The 18,279-nt window shown below is 41.7% G+C and overlaps 1 protein-coding gene across 2 annotated transcripts; it reads left to right on the forward strand.

Annotated features, from left to right (window-relative positions):
• Nucleotides 1-2,209: 2,209 nt before the first annotated feature.
• Nucleotides 2,210-8,703, forward strand: asb6 (ankyrin repeat and SOCS box containing 6). 2 transcript variants are annotated; one of them, XM_069706744.1, is made up of 7 exons: nucleotides 2,210-2,265; nucleotides 2,683-2,829; nucleotides 3,816-3,991; nucleotides 5,835-5,941; nucleotides 6,366-6,474; nucleotides 6,568-6,654; nucleotides 7,439-8,703. In XM_069706744.1, the coding sequence occupies exons 2-7, from the start codon at nucleotides 2,720-2,722 to the stop codon at nucleotides 8,158-8,160; spliced, it is 1,311 nt and encodes a 436-aa protein (XP_069562845.1). In that variant the 5' UTR covers nucleotides 2,210-2,265; nucleotides 2,683-2,719; the 3' UTR covers nucleotides 8,161-8,703. The 2 variants fall into 2 exon arrangements, with proteins under 2 accessions (XP_069562845.1, XP_069562846.1); XM_069706745.1 differs by having other exon boundaries at nucleotides 3,819-3,991.
• Nucleotides 8,704-18,279: the final 9,576 nt, after the last annotated feature.

An 18,279-nucleotide genomic window follows, 5' to 3' on the forward strand; every position in this document is an offset into this window, starting at 1 on the left:
AGTGAGGGGGGGGGGGGACAGAGAAATTGTCCGCTTCACTGGGGAACCCTGACAGGTGTGTGCACAAAGACTTAAGCACTTGTCATTGGCGGTTTTGTAGGTAAAGTAGATTATTCATGAGCACATGGCTTGAAAATTGCAGGTAAATTAAGTGTGGCTGGAAAATAGCAAAAGAGACTTCAGCCACATTAGAGAGATTATGAGCAAGCTGCCAGCCGTTCAGACAACCGTGCTTTATTGATCAGGTTACTTGGATGTGAAAATTGTCTTCCAAGTGACAAAATGAGAATTAATCAAACTCTGATTACACAACAGCATTGTGTTTTCCACTCCAGAGGAGGAGCTCAGTGTGCCAAACAGATTCTCCCAGTGCTGGTTGGGATTCAGTCCGTGTCCACATTTGCATGATGGGTTATGTTTGCCTTCATGAACATGTAAGGCCATTCACTCATGCATGTGCTATGTAATGCACGTGCTATGCTATGTACTACTGATTTCAGTCTGTTGTCAGTAGCCTGGTGCTGCAATACTGCCACCTAAAGACAGAGTTTGAATGAACCATTATTTTATCAGCAATCATACAATGTGCAGCACTTTCAAATATTTACATGATGAAGCGATTCTTGATTTATTTTTTTATTACAGAATCTGTAGTTTTAACACCCTGTCTGTACATCTCAGTACAGTATGAGCTTCCTTTAAAGAGTTATTACTGTAATCACCAAAAACAGCTGCAAAGAGAATGCATATTTCAGGTTTTCTAAGCAAATAAGTTTAAAAAAAATAGAATTGGCTGCCTTTATAGCAGCTCTGTTTTCACACAGTTCCCTATTCAAGTAAAAAATAGGCTATTGTATTTCCTGGTGTTCTTAAAAAGGATATGTGTTTTCATTTTTTAACTAATTTGTCTTTCTCAGCAGGATGTCAACAACAACATACGTGGTGTTAATATGCACGGTCATATAAAAAAAATGACAATCTTGCAAGAGAGCCCTCAATTGTTCTCAGAGAGCCATCTGTCACCAAACTCAGACACGACAGGGGGGTGTTTGTTAAACAGGACAAAGGCGACCATTAGCAACCAGATGCTGTCGGCATAATGGAGAAGTTGTCAAAAAAAATATCTGAAAGCTGCTGTCTTGATTAATGTGCCATATGGACAAAAAGTTGAGTTGTTTTTTTTAACTTTGTGGTAAAATATTTTGTTGACCAGAAAGAAAATTAAACTGATAATGACATGCTTAATAAACTACTTGATCTCTGCAAGCAATTGATTGAGATTACAGTCCATGTAAGATGCAAAACCCGTAAAATGATTTCTGATCTGAGAAAACTGACATCTTAAGCCATTTAACGCAGAGAAATATAGATAAAACTTGCAAAGCATTAATGTTGACTAACATACTGCATGTTTACAGTTTACCAGTAAGATGTCTGTTGAGGAGGGAATCTTTCTTAAAACTGTTTTTTGGAATAAATCTTTATAATTATCAAAGTTTATGACCACAGTTTTAATGGTAGAGGCGACAGCCTACCTCTCTACCTGCCAGATGCTGAATTAGTGCAACAGGCCGGCACTGTCAGTTTAGGATAATTATATTGAGCTTTACAAACAGATCCCTCACAATACAGAGAAAAGACCCAAACACACCAAACCTGAAATTTTGCCAGCTTTACTTGCGTAGTTCTGCAGCTTTCAGGTAAAAAAAAAACAAAAAAAAAACAGGGTGTCGTCTAAAAGCTAAAAACATATTATAATCTCACATCCCAAAAGGCCAGAGGCAGGTGTGCTAATGAGACACAGGTGTGCACAAGCTCCAGCAGGAAGAAGGTGCGTAATTTCAAAGTAAAACCGGAAATAAAAGGCAGAACCACGACACTCACAACGAATAGTGCAATGTCGATTTTCATATTGCTATAAAGGGAGTTAATAGTTCAAATATCTTTCCACTGAACATTTTCCCATGCATACACATAATTAAACAATTTTGAAAAGACACTGTGGTGTGGTCAAATTGTTTAACAGCCCTGTCGAAAAATAATAAGTGCATAAAACATTGTATGTTTTGTATTTTTTTTTTCAACTGAAGCAATACAATAGATGCACGTCTGTTCGTTCATTTATTCGTGATTCTATTTTTAGTTGTGCGAAGAGGAACCGTTGTTATCTCCGCGGTTTAAAGGGGAACGAAAACACCGTGGGACCGTCGTGGGCGTGGTTAAAGCTTCCTGTTTGGAAGGAAAACGACTGCTGTCAATATCTGAGTGAGTTTCTTCCCTTGTCAGAGTAATTTCACTCCAACACTTTTATAGATAAGTTCGCAGGTAAATTAGTGATGTGTGTAGCCAGCCATTTTGGCATTGGCTGGGACGTTTAACCGCTTAACATTTCTCTCAGTGGATGAATAACTGTAATTGCTGGCCAAAGTATAAGGTTAACTAACGTTACAGTCAAATATACTTTACACCAATGAAGTCCAATTTCGTGAATTTTTCAGACATGAAAAAAACACTTTTTTTTTTTTTTAGGATGATATGATCATCTGCAAAGCGTGTGCAAAGTCACCCGTTTTCATAAGTCAGCTGTCAGCTGCGCTGCAGAGATCATCTATGAAGCCAAAGATAAGAGTCCAATTCTGTTTGGCACTGACACACCCTCGGTTCATGAAATGGGTTTTACAGGCGCTGATTTACGACTGCTGTGAAGAGCCGAGGAGCCATGCCTTTCCTCCATGGCTTTCGAAGGATCATTTATGAGTACCAGCCGCTGGTGGACGCTGTCATGTGTGTCGTTGGACTGGAGGAAGGAGATGGCAGTCACGAGGAGAGGTAAACCTGAAGCCGTAAATACTCTTTGATTGATTGTTTAAATGCAGAAATCAATTTCACCAGCTTTTGTCATTGCATCACCGCAAAATGTTTCATCACGGGAGTGATCAAACTTAATTTGTTCTAAAGTGAAATGTGTTTTTGTTGACGAGCACAAAGTAAATGATCCTGCTTTGAATGATTTAGATCTGAAGATCTAGCTCCTAATATTGATATTTCATCATATTGTAAATGTTTCATTTTCAGTAAAGGTTTGCCGTACCTGTTATATGGTGCCTCTACTACTGCTACAGTTTTGCCTCACTGTGCAGCATCGGACTTGACTTAATGATTCATGTTGCTACTGGAGGTGCCTGTTTGAGTTGGTTGTGTTGTATTTTGAAGTGCTACTGCCGCCCCTTGAAACACTGGCTTTGCCGATATTTCAATTATGGCTTGGCTGTATGTGGCTGTGTAAAACTTGTTGGCCAAAATTAGGGCCGGGGCAATATGCACAAAATACAATACCAAGACAGTTTTGATCAAATACCTCAATATCGATATTGCCATGATCTAGGGATGACTACAAATGCTTTCTCAAAATATTTTTACAACAACATTTTTGATCAATTATTATCAGTAATATGGCTATAATGACAAAGTGGGTAGAGGCAAATAATAGAACAGCTACACCAGTCTGTAAGTTCAGAAAATTACATCAGTTCACAGTAATGCAGCCTTTAAAACCAGCAATAATGCCATAATGACACTCTTATGATATCCAAAATCTAACACAATATAATAATGAAATTCTTCTAAAACGAGGACACTTCGTTAGCTACTTCCTTTGTGCAAAAGGACACGTTGCTGTCGATATCGGATCTATTGATCCACAAACTATTTGAGTCGGTATTAGACTGATATCGGATCGGTGCATCCTCTCGTTGAAACACTTGTGGCATTGCAGAGAGTTTGAATGAAACGGTGCATCCTTCTGCTCCTGTCAGAAGTACTGAGGATGCGTCCGGACAGTGCAGCTCTCTAGTGGAGCTTCTGGAGCGAGAGTCCCAGTCAGAGGTGTTTGTGGAGGGCATCAGCTATGCCCTGTTTAAAGTGGCAGAGCGGGGACTGGTGAACGCAGCTGAAATCCTTCTACGCTATGGAGCCGATCTGAACTTTGAAGGTGAGTGCTCATTTGAGCGTACTTAATATTGGTTGTCCTTTTATGCATCATTCCTAATGGTGCAGCTTTCTTGCTGAAATCACTCATTTAGAAATTCATTTTAATTCCCGTTTGAACAATTAGTGTTAAAGATAATAAAAAAAAAGAAAAAGATCATAATCATTAAAAACACGGTTCCCTCTTTTCTACTGGTATCTTGCACCAGGTTTAGGAGACCTATTATTTCCAGTGATGTACCTTGACAAGTAAAGAGCCAGTCACACATTTGGGATGACATATGTGCTCAATAGGTTATAAACTGAGTCGGATGGGTCAGACAGAGTGCATCTGGGACAGTGGCATATTCATTTTAATGACACCCATGTGAAAAAAGCTGATGGTTATTGATTTGATTAAAAAGAATAACATCAGATGTGGTCAATCCCGTGAATTTGGCAAACATCCGGAGTATTGCGTCAAAACTGGGAATGTTTTTTTTGTTACTAAGTGGCTGCACTTAGACTTTAAATAAGGGCTCTGCTTATATAAGTAATATAGGCTACTGCAGCCTGTAATATTTACGCTAAGTCTTTTTTTTTTTTTCTTTCTTTTTTTTTTTTTACACGATTTCTCATCATCGTTCTGGAGCAACTTTACTTGCTAACTTCAGACATGCCACGCAACTTTAAGCTAAAAAAAAAAAAATGAAAAAATGTCTGGGAAAGCCAAATTAGGGTTAGGGTAGGAACTGAATTACAGCTCAAAACGTCATGTTATTAAGTAGACAATTAGAAAATATAACTTCAGCCAGTTGCAGCTTTATGTATCTATACCAGTTACAGTTTACACCAAGTGAACACGATAACAGCACACAGGTGTCAAAGGTAAGAACATGGTAAAATCGTGAGCGTCACACTGTATATTAACTCTGATAGACAGGATTGGAAGCTGTAGGGGGAAAAAAATCAGACAAATTTTTATTTTTGTGTTAATATGTTGAAGTTAATTAGTTTTCTACCATTCATCACGCTCCATCTTTTTTTATTGGATGGTGGGTCTGAGCAACATTCATAACTTTATTCTATAAATTCAGAATGAACATTTAATGACAGATTGCTCTTTGAAACATGAGAGAACTGCCAATTTTATATTTTGCACAAGTAACTGCATGCAGTATGTCTAATGAGCAAGTTGTCATCCATATACGCTTGAGAGAATAAGTCTTTGTGTAGCAAATTGCAGCGGAGAGTACAGCATGTATCGCTGCTGCGCGAAACCTGCCAGGACTCAGTCAAACGCTGCTGTGGTGACCTCTGGTGGTTTTAGACATGCGTTTCTCCAGGGACATAATTAGGGGATTCTGGCAGAGGCTGCTTCATTCATCTTTCACATTTCTTGAACGCCTCCTTCCAGAAAGTTAACAGTGACAAATGTTCCCACATTGCATGGAAAATCTCCCCCGCTTAAAAATAAAAAATATTGCCATTTTCTTCTTTGATGTTTAAGAAAGTCTAGCATCTACACTTTGCTGAAGCAAGGGCTTCAATAGTTATGATAGTTACTAGTCCTGCAATAGGCCCGCTATAATCAGGACACTGAACATAGTTTATACATAAAAGAGAGTGTATCAGTGACATACAGTATGTATAGACACATGCAGTAAGTAATCAGTCCCGAAAACATTTCTGTAGTGCTGCAGTTCAGATCTCTTCTATGGCTTATCTAGTGCGGTCTTCCTCTTATTACTTGTGTTCTCTATTTTTGCTTTTGTTGTCTGTATTTCTTTAACATCTGTCAGAAATATTTCCTCTCTCTGATAAAGACTCCATTTGATTAATATGGATGTTTTTCTTCCATTCTTAAGACCCAGTATCATACTACAATCCACTACATATAGCAGTTTTGAGGAACAGGCCAAACATGGTGCTGCAGCTGGTCGGGCACGGAGCAGACATTGAAAAGAGAGACAGGGTGAGTAAACAAGTATCTATGTCCCCTCTTATTCTTGTTCAAACGCCGGGTATAAATATTATACACCAGTGATTCTCAGCTGGTAAGTTGCGACTCAAAAGTGGGTCGCAGTGCATTTTTGAATGAGAAAAAGGCAAACTTTTATTTTAAAGTCTACAAAATTTCTGATGCTGCGCTTTTATTTTGAAAGACATACATTTGCAATGACACAGTATGTGTGCCATAGCCATATGCTGCCTTGTCTTGTCATGACAGTACCACATTAGTACTTAGCTCTTATTAGAGTATTTGTAAACGTGGCCACACATTTTGTGGCTCAAAAATGTCAAAAATTTGCATCACTATGTGATGACTAATGAAAAATGTGGGTTCTGATGTTTGACCAGTTGAGAACCACCACTATACACAGTGTGTTACTTTGTAGATCCATGAGAGCAGTCCCTTGGACCTTGCCAGTGAGGAGTCAGAGAGACTGCCCTGCCTGCTTGCCTTGGTGGACCTGGGTGCTAATGTGAATGCACAAGATAAACACGGTACATTTACCCTGCCAGCCTTATTGAAAAATATTCATTCATGAGTCCATTCAATGATTCTGAAAGATGATTGCTTTGGTGTCATCTCAAAAGGGAAAACCCCTTTGCTCCACGCCCTGGCAAGCAGCGACGGACTCACAGTGCATAACATAGAGAACATCCGGCTTCTACTGGGGAGAGGTACCGACTCTAAAACACCCTTCATCTTTCACTTAGCCTTCTTGTCTGTATTTGGTCAATCAAACACTTCCGTTAACAGCAACATAACAAAAATGGTATGTGTTATTGCCGCTCGTGTATTGCAAAACAGTAAAGTTCGTAAATTGTCAGTGTCAGGCTAAAATATGCACTTATGCTTTTGAACGCAACTGAGATTTAAGGAGAGATGACGAGGACGTAAAGTGAATCCTCCTCTGTCTGCAGAGTTTTAAGGTTATCATCAATCTCCACAGTATACTGACAATTTCATGCACTGTAAGACTACGGTGGGGGGGGGGGCCTCTTGTGTAAACTTGACTTCTTCTGCTTTATGGTCCTGTCTGTTCCAGATGTTTACTATCACCGTACATCACGCGTAGGCAGTTTATAGGTGCGTCTCATTTCGGATACTGCCATTAGTACACTACATGTCGGTACACATGGTTGTTGTATCAAATCGTATGTGGCCATTGTGCACTTACTAGGAATGATGGCTGCAACATTTTAATACATCAATGGCCAAAACATCTGCCCGCCAGCTCTATTCAAGTACAATACTAAATTTCCTTAAATAAACCTTTACATGTAAGCAGAAAACCCAGTTTTTTTTATAGTTTCATAAATGACCAAAACAACAACTCATTTGTGAGAGTCATTGAGGAATATCGTCTATTGATAATGTTTCATTAAACTATCTCAACACACAAGCTCTAATAAGTACAGTGGTCACCAAATGTGTTTCTGAGCGATGTTTCCTTCTCTAAAGGTGCTGACGTTAATGCTGCAACTGTAGACGGTGAGACAGTCGAGTCCTCCTTGGTGTTTCTGGTAAAGGAGGCTCTGGAGGCCAACGCGGAGGACGCTGCAGAGATCGGTAACTTCTGCTTGAAAGCCACGCAACTGCTGCTGTCTCATGGTGTGGACCCCAGCTGCTGTCTGAACAAGGACGGCGAGCCCTCCCTGACACAGACGAGCCTGGAGCACTTTGACCTCCTCTTCCCTCTGGCTGTGCTCATAATCCAAAGCGGAGCCTCACTGGTTTGTTCCTATCACAGTGACGCCTGTTGGTCAGGTTATAGCCTCCTTTTCCAGAGGCTCCAAACAGCCCTGCAGCAGTGCTCTGATCAAAGCCAAGCCGCCGAGCTCCTGGAGCAGGCTGACGCGCTGCTCGACTTGGCGAGGGTAAACGTCCCTGCAATGGATCTCCCTACCGGGCTGGAGCTCCCTGTGCCGGTTCAGGACTCTCACCCTTACGCTCAGGCTCTGGTTAACCTGCACAGCCGTGTGGTAGAGCACGAAGCAAGCCCTCCAGCTTTGCGTTGCCTTTGTCGTGCATTCATAAGGAGTCACTTACGGCCCTGGCCACTGGAAGACAGAGTCAAAGCTTTGCCTTTACCGGACAGACTGAAAGACTTTCTCCTTCCAGAGCACACATATACCGCAAAGCCCGGCTGGGACTGCTTCAAGCCCCAGCAGAGCCCACGCTGAAGACATAAACTACTGGCTGCCTAAAACCTGAAATGGACGACTGAACATACCTGTGATTATTTGTGTAATACATCTGAGCATTTGTCCTTAATTGAAGCTGAATCTGACCCACTATCGAGGCCTTTGTTTATCTCTTATTGTTGTCTGTGCCAAATTGACAGACAAATGTGTATATGTTTACTTTGAGATAAAAAGCAATGTTTTTACTAATTTGTATTTGGGTTGTTTGCCTACTACCTTTTTTGTAATGTTATGGTTAAATAGCTGTGCAGTCTCAGAAAGTGAACCATATTAATGCATAAAGGAAGTAGCTATGCAAAGTAAAATCCACCAGATGGCAGTGTTGCTCCTGCATATTAAAACTAGCTCAGATGTCAGGGTCAAAGATTTAGTTATTCACAGTGCAGCCTATTAAAGTTGTTCCAGCGCAGTAGGGTCCATCTATATTTCATCGCCTCAACATGATGGTGGTGCCGTGTGAAATTTGTGTATCTTCTCGCTCAACACGAAGATGGAATAATAAAACAGTCTGTGTTTCACCAACAGTGCCCCGATAGCCCTTCTTTTTTTTTTTTTTTTTTTTTACACATCAGTCTGAAATTATTTAATGTTTGTCAACATGTTACTGCTTAAAATGGCCCAGGTAGTGGCAGTGCAACGCTGAATGTGATTCGCACTCACAGGCTACCTGTAATAGAGGAATAATTGGTGCTGAATATTTACCTCATGGTTGTGTTCACAAACCAACATCAGTGGAGTGGAAAAAAAAAAAAAAGAAGCAGGAATAAAAAATAAAAAGCCCCAACACAGCAGGGAGAGTGTGACTGTAGATGTTTTGACGTGGTCTTAACGTGACATAATGAAGCTGCAGTGGCTGCTGGAGTAGAAAGTTTCGCCAAGCATTCCTAATGCTTATGTTTAAATTCAGATGAATTTAAGGGTCTTGTTTTTTTCCCCCTTTCACTGCCTCTCGTGAACAAAACCCCACGCTGCTCAACCACGGCTTCGGTAACACACAATCTGTTCCTAAAAGAAACGCGCTGTGATGGTATAGGTTACATGCTGTCCGTGTTTGCATCCATGTGTGTGTGTGTGTGCGTGTGTGACGAGCAAACTAAATAGGACATTGTGTTACACAACTAACCCCTTCCTGACATTACTGAAGCTGGAGTGGCTCCAAGGCTTGCAGGCGCTCCAGCTCCTCTTGGTTAACTAGGTCACAGCCTCTGAGGAGAAGAGCCTCAGCAGCAGCGGCAGCGGCAGCCCTGCATGACACACGCTTCACTCTCCTGTCTGTCTGAATCTCCCTGCATACTCTTGACAAAACCTCAACACTGGCCCTGGTCGAATGAGAGGGAGGGAGGGGGGTTGCAGGAGGCAGAACAGTGGAAAAACATTAAAGATACAGAGACGGCATATGTGCGACGCTTGTGAGAGCGCTGGTGGAGGACGCATGGAAATGGCAACGTTGGATTGCGTTTCCACCATACACTAGCTGCAGGAGCATAATCCACCTCAACCAACAATCACAACACTGGACACACACACACACAAAAAAAACAGGCTTCTTCCATAGAGTCCCTGCTTGTGGAAGGTGATAGAATGGAGATAGTGTGGGGGGGGGGGGCAAAGCCAGTACTCTCCATCCAGCATTTATTGGAAAACAGTGCGAGTGAAGCTCTGTACTGAAATTAGTTATTGATCTATTCTCTCCCTGAAGCCCATGGGTCTTTCTCACCACACCTGCTCATTTCTCTCAGCCTTTTCTTTCACCACAGCCCCATTATATCGTTTGAGCTTCTGCGTGTTTCTGCTTGTTTTGTAGCTCTTTTATTTACTTCAGAATTTTTTTTTTTTTTTTTTTTTTTCCATACAGAGAAGTTATGCCAAACTGAGATCTTAATAACTTGGTTAATTTCTTCTGGAAAGTTTGATTTTTAAGAGTTAAAAGCTGAATCGTTTTTACGAGGGCAGAAAGCAGCTACAAAGACAGACTACAAAGTGAAGATAATTATTCCAAAAACTGACTTTTAACATCTTTAGGTCCATGCTTAGTATTTTTGCACTCCCTATTTTAATTTCTTTCTTTCTGCTAGTTATTATCTTTTTCTATGTTAAAAAATATATATATATATTTCTCACTCTATTCTTCTTAGTCCAAACCCTGACACCATCATTTTTGCTTTCAACTCATCATATTAACCACAACTGACTACAGAATATGAAAACTCGATCCATGGCACGTTCAAGCAAAATAAAATGCTGTAGGAGGACATGATAACACACAGCAGAGTAGACGTTTTGAAGGATAAACCCACAATTTTTTTTTAATTTAATTCAGTTGACTCAAGCACTCATTTTAAATTCACAAAAGTAAGATAAAAGTGGGCTTTTGTGAGTAAGATAAAACAAAAATGAAACTCAAGAAATACTACGCTGCATGTTGCCTGCTAGGAGCCATGAGCATATGAAAGAATAATTTGGAATTCATTAAAATTATATATGAATACAGTTTTCTTTTTTTGTGTGTGTCTGTGCTTGTTGGCTGAGTTCCTAGTCTGGCCTTAACCTTTTCATTAACCACTACGTCAGCGCCTGAAAGACATTGTGGTCTACTCCGGGCCTTTTCTTCTATAAAGCACAGCCTGAGCAGAATGTGCATCTCCTTGTCTTTCACTAGACGTTGTCTAGACACGGGATAATTGCAGACATCACCGAACACTCAGCTGCTGCCTGAAATCTCATGGGAGCCGAGGTGGACTTTGGAGGGAAATGGCCAGCAGTCAGTCAGCGTGGGGGTCACCCTGTGCACTCACACCCCTCTAGATTTAGTGTTTATGTGTTTGCCCGTACATACTGGATGTGTTTGTTGGTTGTGAAGGCAAGGGTGGATTCAGATGTTGTGTGTGGGAGAGAGAAAGAGAGAGTAGACATTGAAACACACAGTGCTCCTAACCGCAGATGTGGTGACTTCATCAGAAAAAAATGTACCCAGTCCTTTTGCTCTGCTAGTGTTGATGGAGCGCACCAAAATGAATGGCTGTTAACACAGAGAGGAACTTGGATACCAACATATTCTGCACTTACACTCTGGCTGCCATACAGTGTTTTTATTTTGTATTATTATCTCCTTCAAGGTGTTTCGACCAGACACTTTTGAATATGGAGCCTTGACTGTATGTATGTGTGTGTTGAGAGGGGAGATGGAGGGGTGTTGCTTGGTTTTTGAGAGATGGTCACAGGTCGCCGGGTTCACCCGGGGCAGAGGGCACTGACTAATCTCAGTGGGGGTGGATTGGATGCAGGATGACTGAATCCTGTTGGGGCAGGCCACCTTCTCCTTCTGCTCCAGGTGTGGGTTCCTGCTTTAGATTGACACATACTGACTGTAGTGCTCAGCAGCCCGGAGCCTACAGTCTGCTTGAGCTCAACGCCGTAGGATAGATTTAAGGGGCTTTGTATGTTTTTTGTTGTAGACTGTTCGTTCCCATAATTCCAATACTTTTTGTCTAGTTTTTTTTTAGTTATACATATACACACACCCACATATATATTTATATATACACAAATTGTACACATATTTCAGATGTTGTTATGTGTAAATAGTATTCCAAAACCTGTTTAAGCCACTACATGCTGGTAGTTTTGTCCATGCCTTCAAATGTATGTGGAAACAAAAACAAACAACAACAAAAATTTGCTCAGGCAAGTAACCATACACTAGTATTGACACAAATCTGTTTTTGTTCTTTGCGGGAGAATAATTTGAAAGTGTAGCACACCAACAAAAAAAAAAAAAAAAAAAAGTTACAGCTCCATACTCCCAACTCCTATTTTAGAAGCACACGCATCCACCACCCTCTACATTTCTACAACTGACGCCATTTCACAGAAATTCCAGACAACTGGCGCCTGAGCTCTGCCTCCAAGAAGGACATGATGAATAGGACACACCCTTGGTATGCTGGTGAATGGTAGAATATATGGCACACTGCAGTGTTACAGCCTTTCGTCCTAGCTCCGAGCTCTTTTCAGTGTCGTTTTCTCCCCCTTGCGTTTCAATGCCGCTCGGCTATTTTAAATAAATAAATAAATAAATAAATAAATAAAAAAAGAAAAAAGGAGCTGGAGTTTGAGTGAAATGCACTGAGGCACCAGTAAGGCGAGCTACAGCTCTTTCCAGCGCTGGTTCCCGATCCACCTCTTTGTTGTGGTCTATGCATGCCTGCTCTAGTCACATGACTGCGTTTCTATGGCAACTCGGGTTTGAGTAATCATTTGCGTTACGACCTTTATTCCCTTGAGGAAAAGGGGAGGGGGAGGTTAGACTGAGCCTGTAGAAAGAAGGAGCGAGAGGAAGGAGAAAAGACGAGGCAGGAGAAGGGGAGCGGCGTGGAGGCGCAGGGAAAGGAAAGGAAAGGAAAGGAAAGGAAAAAAAAAAAAAAAAAATCGGCGAAAAACAACGGCTGTACAGGGGAAAATGCTGCCGTTTCTCGCCGTTATATACTTTCTATTTTATGTTGTTTGTTGTTGTTGTTGTTTGTCTTCAGTTCTTACTGCAGGGCCAGGCCTCTGCGTCAAAACGCCCGCCACTAAACACCGGGTTGTTGCGCTTCTGTTCATATCTTTTTGTGTGTGTGTGTGTGTGTGTGTGTTGTGTGACTCACTTCTCTGTGACTAGCGCAGGCAAGTGAGCTCGGTAGGAGAGACAGCAGGCGTGTATGTTTCATAAGGGCCTGCACGCACACGCACGCGCACGCACGCACGCACACGCACACACCCCTTCACTTCTTCTCGGAGGAAAAGAAGTACTGTGCCACATGTGCAAGTCTCAGCAGAAACAGATTCTGTATGTTCCTGTTTCTTGCTCTCCAGGCTGCGTTGTCATGGTTACCGAGCTAGTCCACCAGGGCAGGCAAGCTCTCTCTCTCTCTCTCTCTCTCTCACACACACACACACACACACACACACACACACAGACTCTCTCTTTCCACCGTTGGGTGATTCAACCCATCAGTTGGGTTGTGTCATCTCCGAGATGGAGTTTCGAGCTCCCACATCTCCTAAATGAAGTTTAGTTGAGTTGAGAAAATGTAATAATTGTCTGTGTGTGTGTGTGTGTGTGAGGACGTGGGTGGGTGGGGTAGGGTGGGGTGGGTCCAGTATTGACAGGAGGTGGGCTCGACCGGGGGGTGGGGGACCTTGCGATGGACACTGTGGGGGTTGTGCGGTGCTGATGGAAGGTGGTGCTGGCTGCTTCCAGGTGCCTGTGACTGGGGCTGAATATGAATGAGGGGCCCCGGTTCTCCAGAGATGGCGGCTGGGGAGAGAGCTGCTAAAACCAGAGACCAGTGGAGCCTGGCTGGTTGAGAGGGCCCCCACAAGCTGCTGACAGGAGCTGGAGCTAGCCATCACGTTAATTAGCGTTTTTTTTTTTACTCTTGCAGCAGCGAATAGGGGGAGTGGGTAAGAGAGGGATGTGGGGGTGGTATATGACTCATAGACACAGTATGGTTTATTCATGATGGAGGAAGGGGATGTGTGTGTGTGTGTGTGTGTGTGTGTGTGTGTGTGTGTGTGTGTGTGTGTGTGTGTGTGTGTGTGTGTGTGTGTGTGTGTGTGTGTGTGTGTGTGTGTGTGCCAGAGAGAGAGAGAGAGAGAGAGGAAGCAGACATTTGATTTGCACATAGTTATGTGTGTGTGCATGTGTGTGTGTGTGTGTGTTGCCTTAGCAGATCACTGATTGGCACCAAGCCAAGATATTATTGTGTCTTGAACATAATATCAGGCATTCATTGTTATTTTCATTCAAGGTTTTTTTTTTGCTCAAATTTAACAACACTCATCTGAAATGAATTCCTTTTGTTTAAAACTAGATCTTTCCTGTGATTTTTTTTTTCTTCGATACATATTTAACAGGAAATTTTAACACGTTTAATTTGAACACGTTAACAAAAAGACGGTGCAAGTCACAGACTATGAGCCATCATTTCACAAATGTATTTTTGTGTCTGCAGTCACTGGGACTTTATTGATTACTTTCTTTTGCGGCCTGTCTGGGAAGCATCAAACTGATGAAATGGGTTAGGGGGGCCTCTCTCATAGGTGACCTGACCTTGTCTCCGCTGCATCAGCCCCTGACAGTGATCCTCGCCCCCTTGAGGGATGCATGGGATCAATAGATTGGTCTTTTACCCACACCAATCACCCAGGACTCCCCCATCCAGATCGGGCAGCGCCGAGGCGGAGAGCTGCTGCAGTACATAGAACATTCCAGAAGAGTCTGTCAGCTCGCTTCATACCAGAGTAAGGATACGATAGCTCGGGTGTTTGTTTGTGTGTGGATAAGAGGGTTTAAAAGGGGGGGGGTGGGTTACATTACAGCTATGCTATTGTCTAATTGTCTGCTCTTATCATTAGTGACAACCATGACCTCTGTTATTGGCATATCTGCATTCTGCCTGCACTGCAGAGCCTCCACCACACTACTCGCAGCGTTTTCTCTCCCAAGAGCGGCAGGGCCCATGCCTCATAAATACAAACACAATCTCTCCTACACCTCCTGACTGCAGGACAGGACTCCACACATATCTGCCCGTGGAGCGCAGCCCATTTGCATACATATTAAAGTGACGCCTCAGAAAAAAGGAAGAGAGAAAAAGAGGGGGAAGAGGGAAGGAGGAGGAGAGTATGTGTGTGTGTGTGTGTGTGTGTGGTGGGTGGTAGGGGGAGAGAGGGGAGGGAGGGAGGGGGGGGTGCAGAGAGAGCGGGTATATGCAAACAAGGCTTTCATCTAATATGCAAGAACCGGCATTGCTCTGGCATAAATCTGCATCTGAGCTCAGGCAAGGAGAGCAGAGCCCATTTGACAGTAAATGGGCTGGGGATGGCTGTCAGACGCACAGGGGAAAACTACATTACCCCACAGAGAACAGGGCCGATTGATCAGTATGGCATGTCACATATAGCAAGAACTACAAAGTTACAATAGTGCATGCCAAGTAAAACCTATGGAAGTGAACAGAGAGAGAGAAAAAAAAAATTAGGGGTAGATGGTAATGTATGTTAATATGGAAAATATGGAGTGCTTTATGAAATAGTTCAACGTTTTAGCAATACGGAATATGTTTTGCTGTTCGGTTTTTGTATGCCAGATTAAACAAAATAAAATGCGTTGATTAATGAACTTTAGAGGTACTGGTAAGCACATTTTGTCACCTTTTAACGGAGAATAGCTTGATGTTTCCCTCCATTTTCAGCCAATTTAGCTTGGGTTAGGCACCTAAACTACTTGATTAGGGTCAGGAAAAAAAAAAATCATGGTTTGGCTCAGACTAAGTAATTTGACTAACTTTGAACCTACTTTAAATACGTTACATACATTATGTGAGTAAGTTACTTGCGTTACTTTTCTAGAAATCTACGTTGACTTTCCTGTGTTTTTACCATCCAACCAATCTCTTCCTTTTTCCTCATGTTTACTTCGTCACTCTTTCTACTACGTCATATACCTTCCTCCTTGGACAAGGTCCAAATGAAGACTTACGTTTTTGTTACATTGTCTACATGTATTTCTTTGCTTTGGTTTCTCAGTGCAATTTTGCGAGTGCACCTAAGCCCTCTGTGTGACACACTTACATCCTTATAGTGGACAGTGATTGGTTTGAGACGAGGTGCAGCCGACGTGTTTTCTGTTCAGCCAGTAACTTTTTCAATTCTAAAAGAGAAAAAGGAAGGAACAGATTCATTTCTTTGCTGCTATATTACTATTCTTAGTGTTATGCTCAGCTCATAATTTAGCCGGAAAAAAAAGTTAGAAGTTTTGGCATTTTTATGCAGTGTTCGAGCTGATGATACGTTGCTTCCATTTTCTGTAATTGGTCTGAAAGTCTGACCCGTCCAAAAACTGTTTCCGCACTGCAAATGAACCGAACCATTGTTCAGTTTTATCCAGACTGAGACCAGCTCTTTTGCTTGGATCATATTTTTGGTCCTTCGGTCCAGACTATGGTCTGAGGCACTTTTCACCTTTCACCCCTGTTAATTTGGTTCAGACCAAAGTCAAATGTCTTAAGGTATGGGCCAAACAAGGTAGGTGTGAAAGCACCCTTAGAATTGTCTTAACCTCCGGACACAGCCGAGCCAGCTGCTTTCTCTGGTTTCTAGTCATTGTGCAAAGCTAAACTAACCATTTTTTGGGTTTAGCAACATATTTATCATACGGACTTTAGAGTGGTGAAGATCTGAGATCTGATTTACTGTAAGAAAACAAACAAAAACTTTATTTCAAATGTCAAACTATTACTTTAAAAAGACAAAGCATTTCTTCCTAAATCTTAGTGTACTGCTGCATGATTCCATTAATTTGTACTGAGACACTGGCAAACTGGCAGATGTTTAACACTTCCAGAACATTTTTGCACAAGCAAAAGTAGAGCACATGATGGCAAAATAAAAAAGTGCACTAGTGAAACTTTACTTACTGGAGTGCTGCCACAAGCTCTGGGTTTCCCCTAACTCTGTGAGTATTTCATGTTGGACACCCTTGAACTCCCTTTCCTGTTTTCCTGCCTGAGCATGTCGCATTGAAGCACGCCATTCTGTCTGTATAGGTGATCTTACGCACAGGATATGGAAACTCTGAATGTGCATGTGTCGTGTGTAGGTGTGTTGTGCGGCGGGGGGTGGAGGGTTTGAAACAGGATATGTTGGGAATAACACAAAGCACAAAAAGTGTCACATGATCTGAAACACAGGGCTGATTTATTTGGCTTCAGAAAGAATCTGTTGCATGTGGTTTGGAGGAGAGAATGTTTTCCTTCTTTGCTCTCAGTGTGCTCAGACACAACACATGGAAACATTTTCTGAGAGGCCTTGGGTCTGTGAAAAAAAAAAGCTGCAGACATTTTATTTCTTCTCCCTCTTTTCATAGCTTTTTTGGTTCTTTTTTTTTTTTTTTCCTCGAACTGATTGAATTACATACATCTGCTCGCCACATGTAGAAATATCTCCTTAATGACTATTTGTGATATACTCAACAATAGTGACGTGTAATTAGCAGTAATACGACTAGTTTATTTAGGTAAGAATCAACTGTTAGAGTTGTGGATCGAGTGGTGGGCTCCTCATTGATTCCATGCAACTGTGGCCAGGATATATCAATGAACATCCTATTTACAGCCTCTATTTCAGGCGGTAATAAATACACTTCCACTCTTATGAGACAGTTGCATGTCTGCTCTATTGTCTGCCATAAATATGCTGGAAGGGTTGGTTAAATATTGATAACACCAATTTTCTGCCCACCCCCCACACCCTCCCGTACCCCACGCACTCTCTCTCCATCACTACCACACACACAAGCACGTACACACACATCACACATCACACACACATGCCAAACCCCTCCTTCTTTCTCTCCTTCTATCTCGCGGTTATTTCACCCTCACAGTAACCTTGCTTATGCATATTGCATATGTAAATAAAGCACCCCGCCTCTGAAGTAATTGTGTGCATCTTCCACAGAGCTGCATATCTCAGCTATGTGTTTAAGAGGAGGCACTACGGAAAGACAGAATTTTCTTTGTTTAGCAGTGATTCGTTTTTGTTTGGGCTCATCCACAAACTCAAGAACTAGAGATTTATTGATAAGAAAAGTATTGCGAATGCAAACTTACATCTGTCTGTTTCAGTTTTTTATAGTTAAGAAGGAGTTGGTTATGGATGGCGCTGAGTCCCTCGTCCAGGATTTTGGGAAAATCGAAAATACTTAAAGTCATTTATTAAGATAGAACACAAATATGGTGTGTAATTTAGGGATAAATACTCATATTTAGAAAGATGAGTATAATATAGACATGTTATAAAGGTTAGATGTTAGCAGCAATGTAATTTTTTTTTTTTTACACTGTAATCTTCCATCAGTAGTATTTTGTTATTTTTAGCTCAGTTATTTAACTGAATCATCAGATTAATTTATAGTTTTCGTCAATGTTGCAGTGGTATTTTTCAGCTCATTACAAAACTCAAGAAAGTGAGAATGGTTGGTGGAAAGGCTCTAAAGCGGGACACATTTTAAAAAAAAAAAAAATTCATAGGGGCCAATGCTGCCGCACCATT

This window comes from Brachyistius frenatus, unplaced genomic scaffold, assembly GCF_029030835.1.
Source record: "Brachyistius frenatus isolate BFR_SWC_R1_liver_20210118 unplaced genomic scaffold, ASM2903083v1 Contig_64, whole genome shotgun sequence".
NCBI classification, from domain to species: domain Eukaryota; kingdom Metazoa; phylum Chordata; class Actinopteri; family Embiotocidae; genus Brachyistius; species Brachyistius frenatus.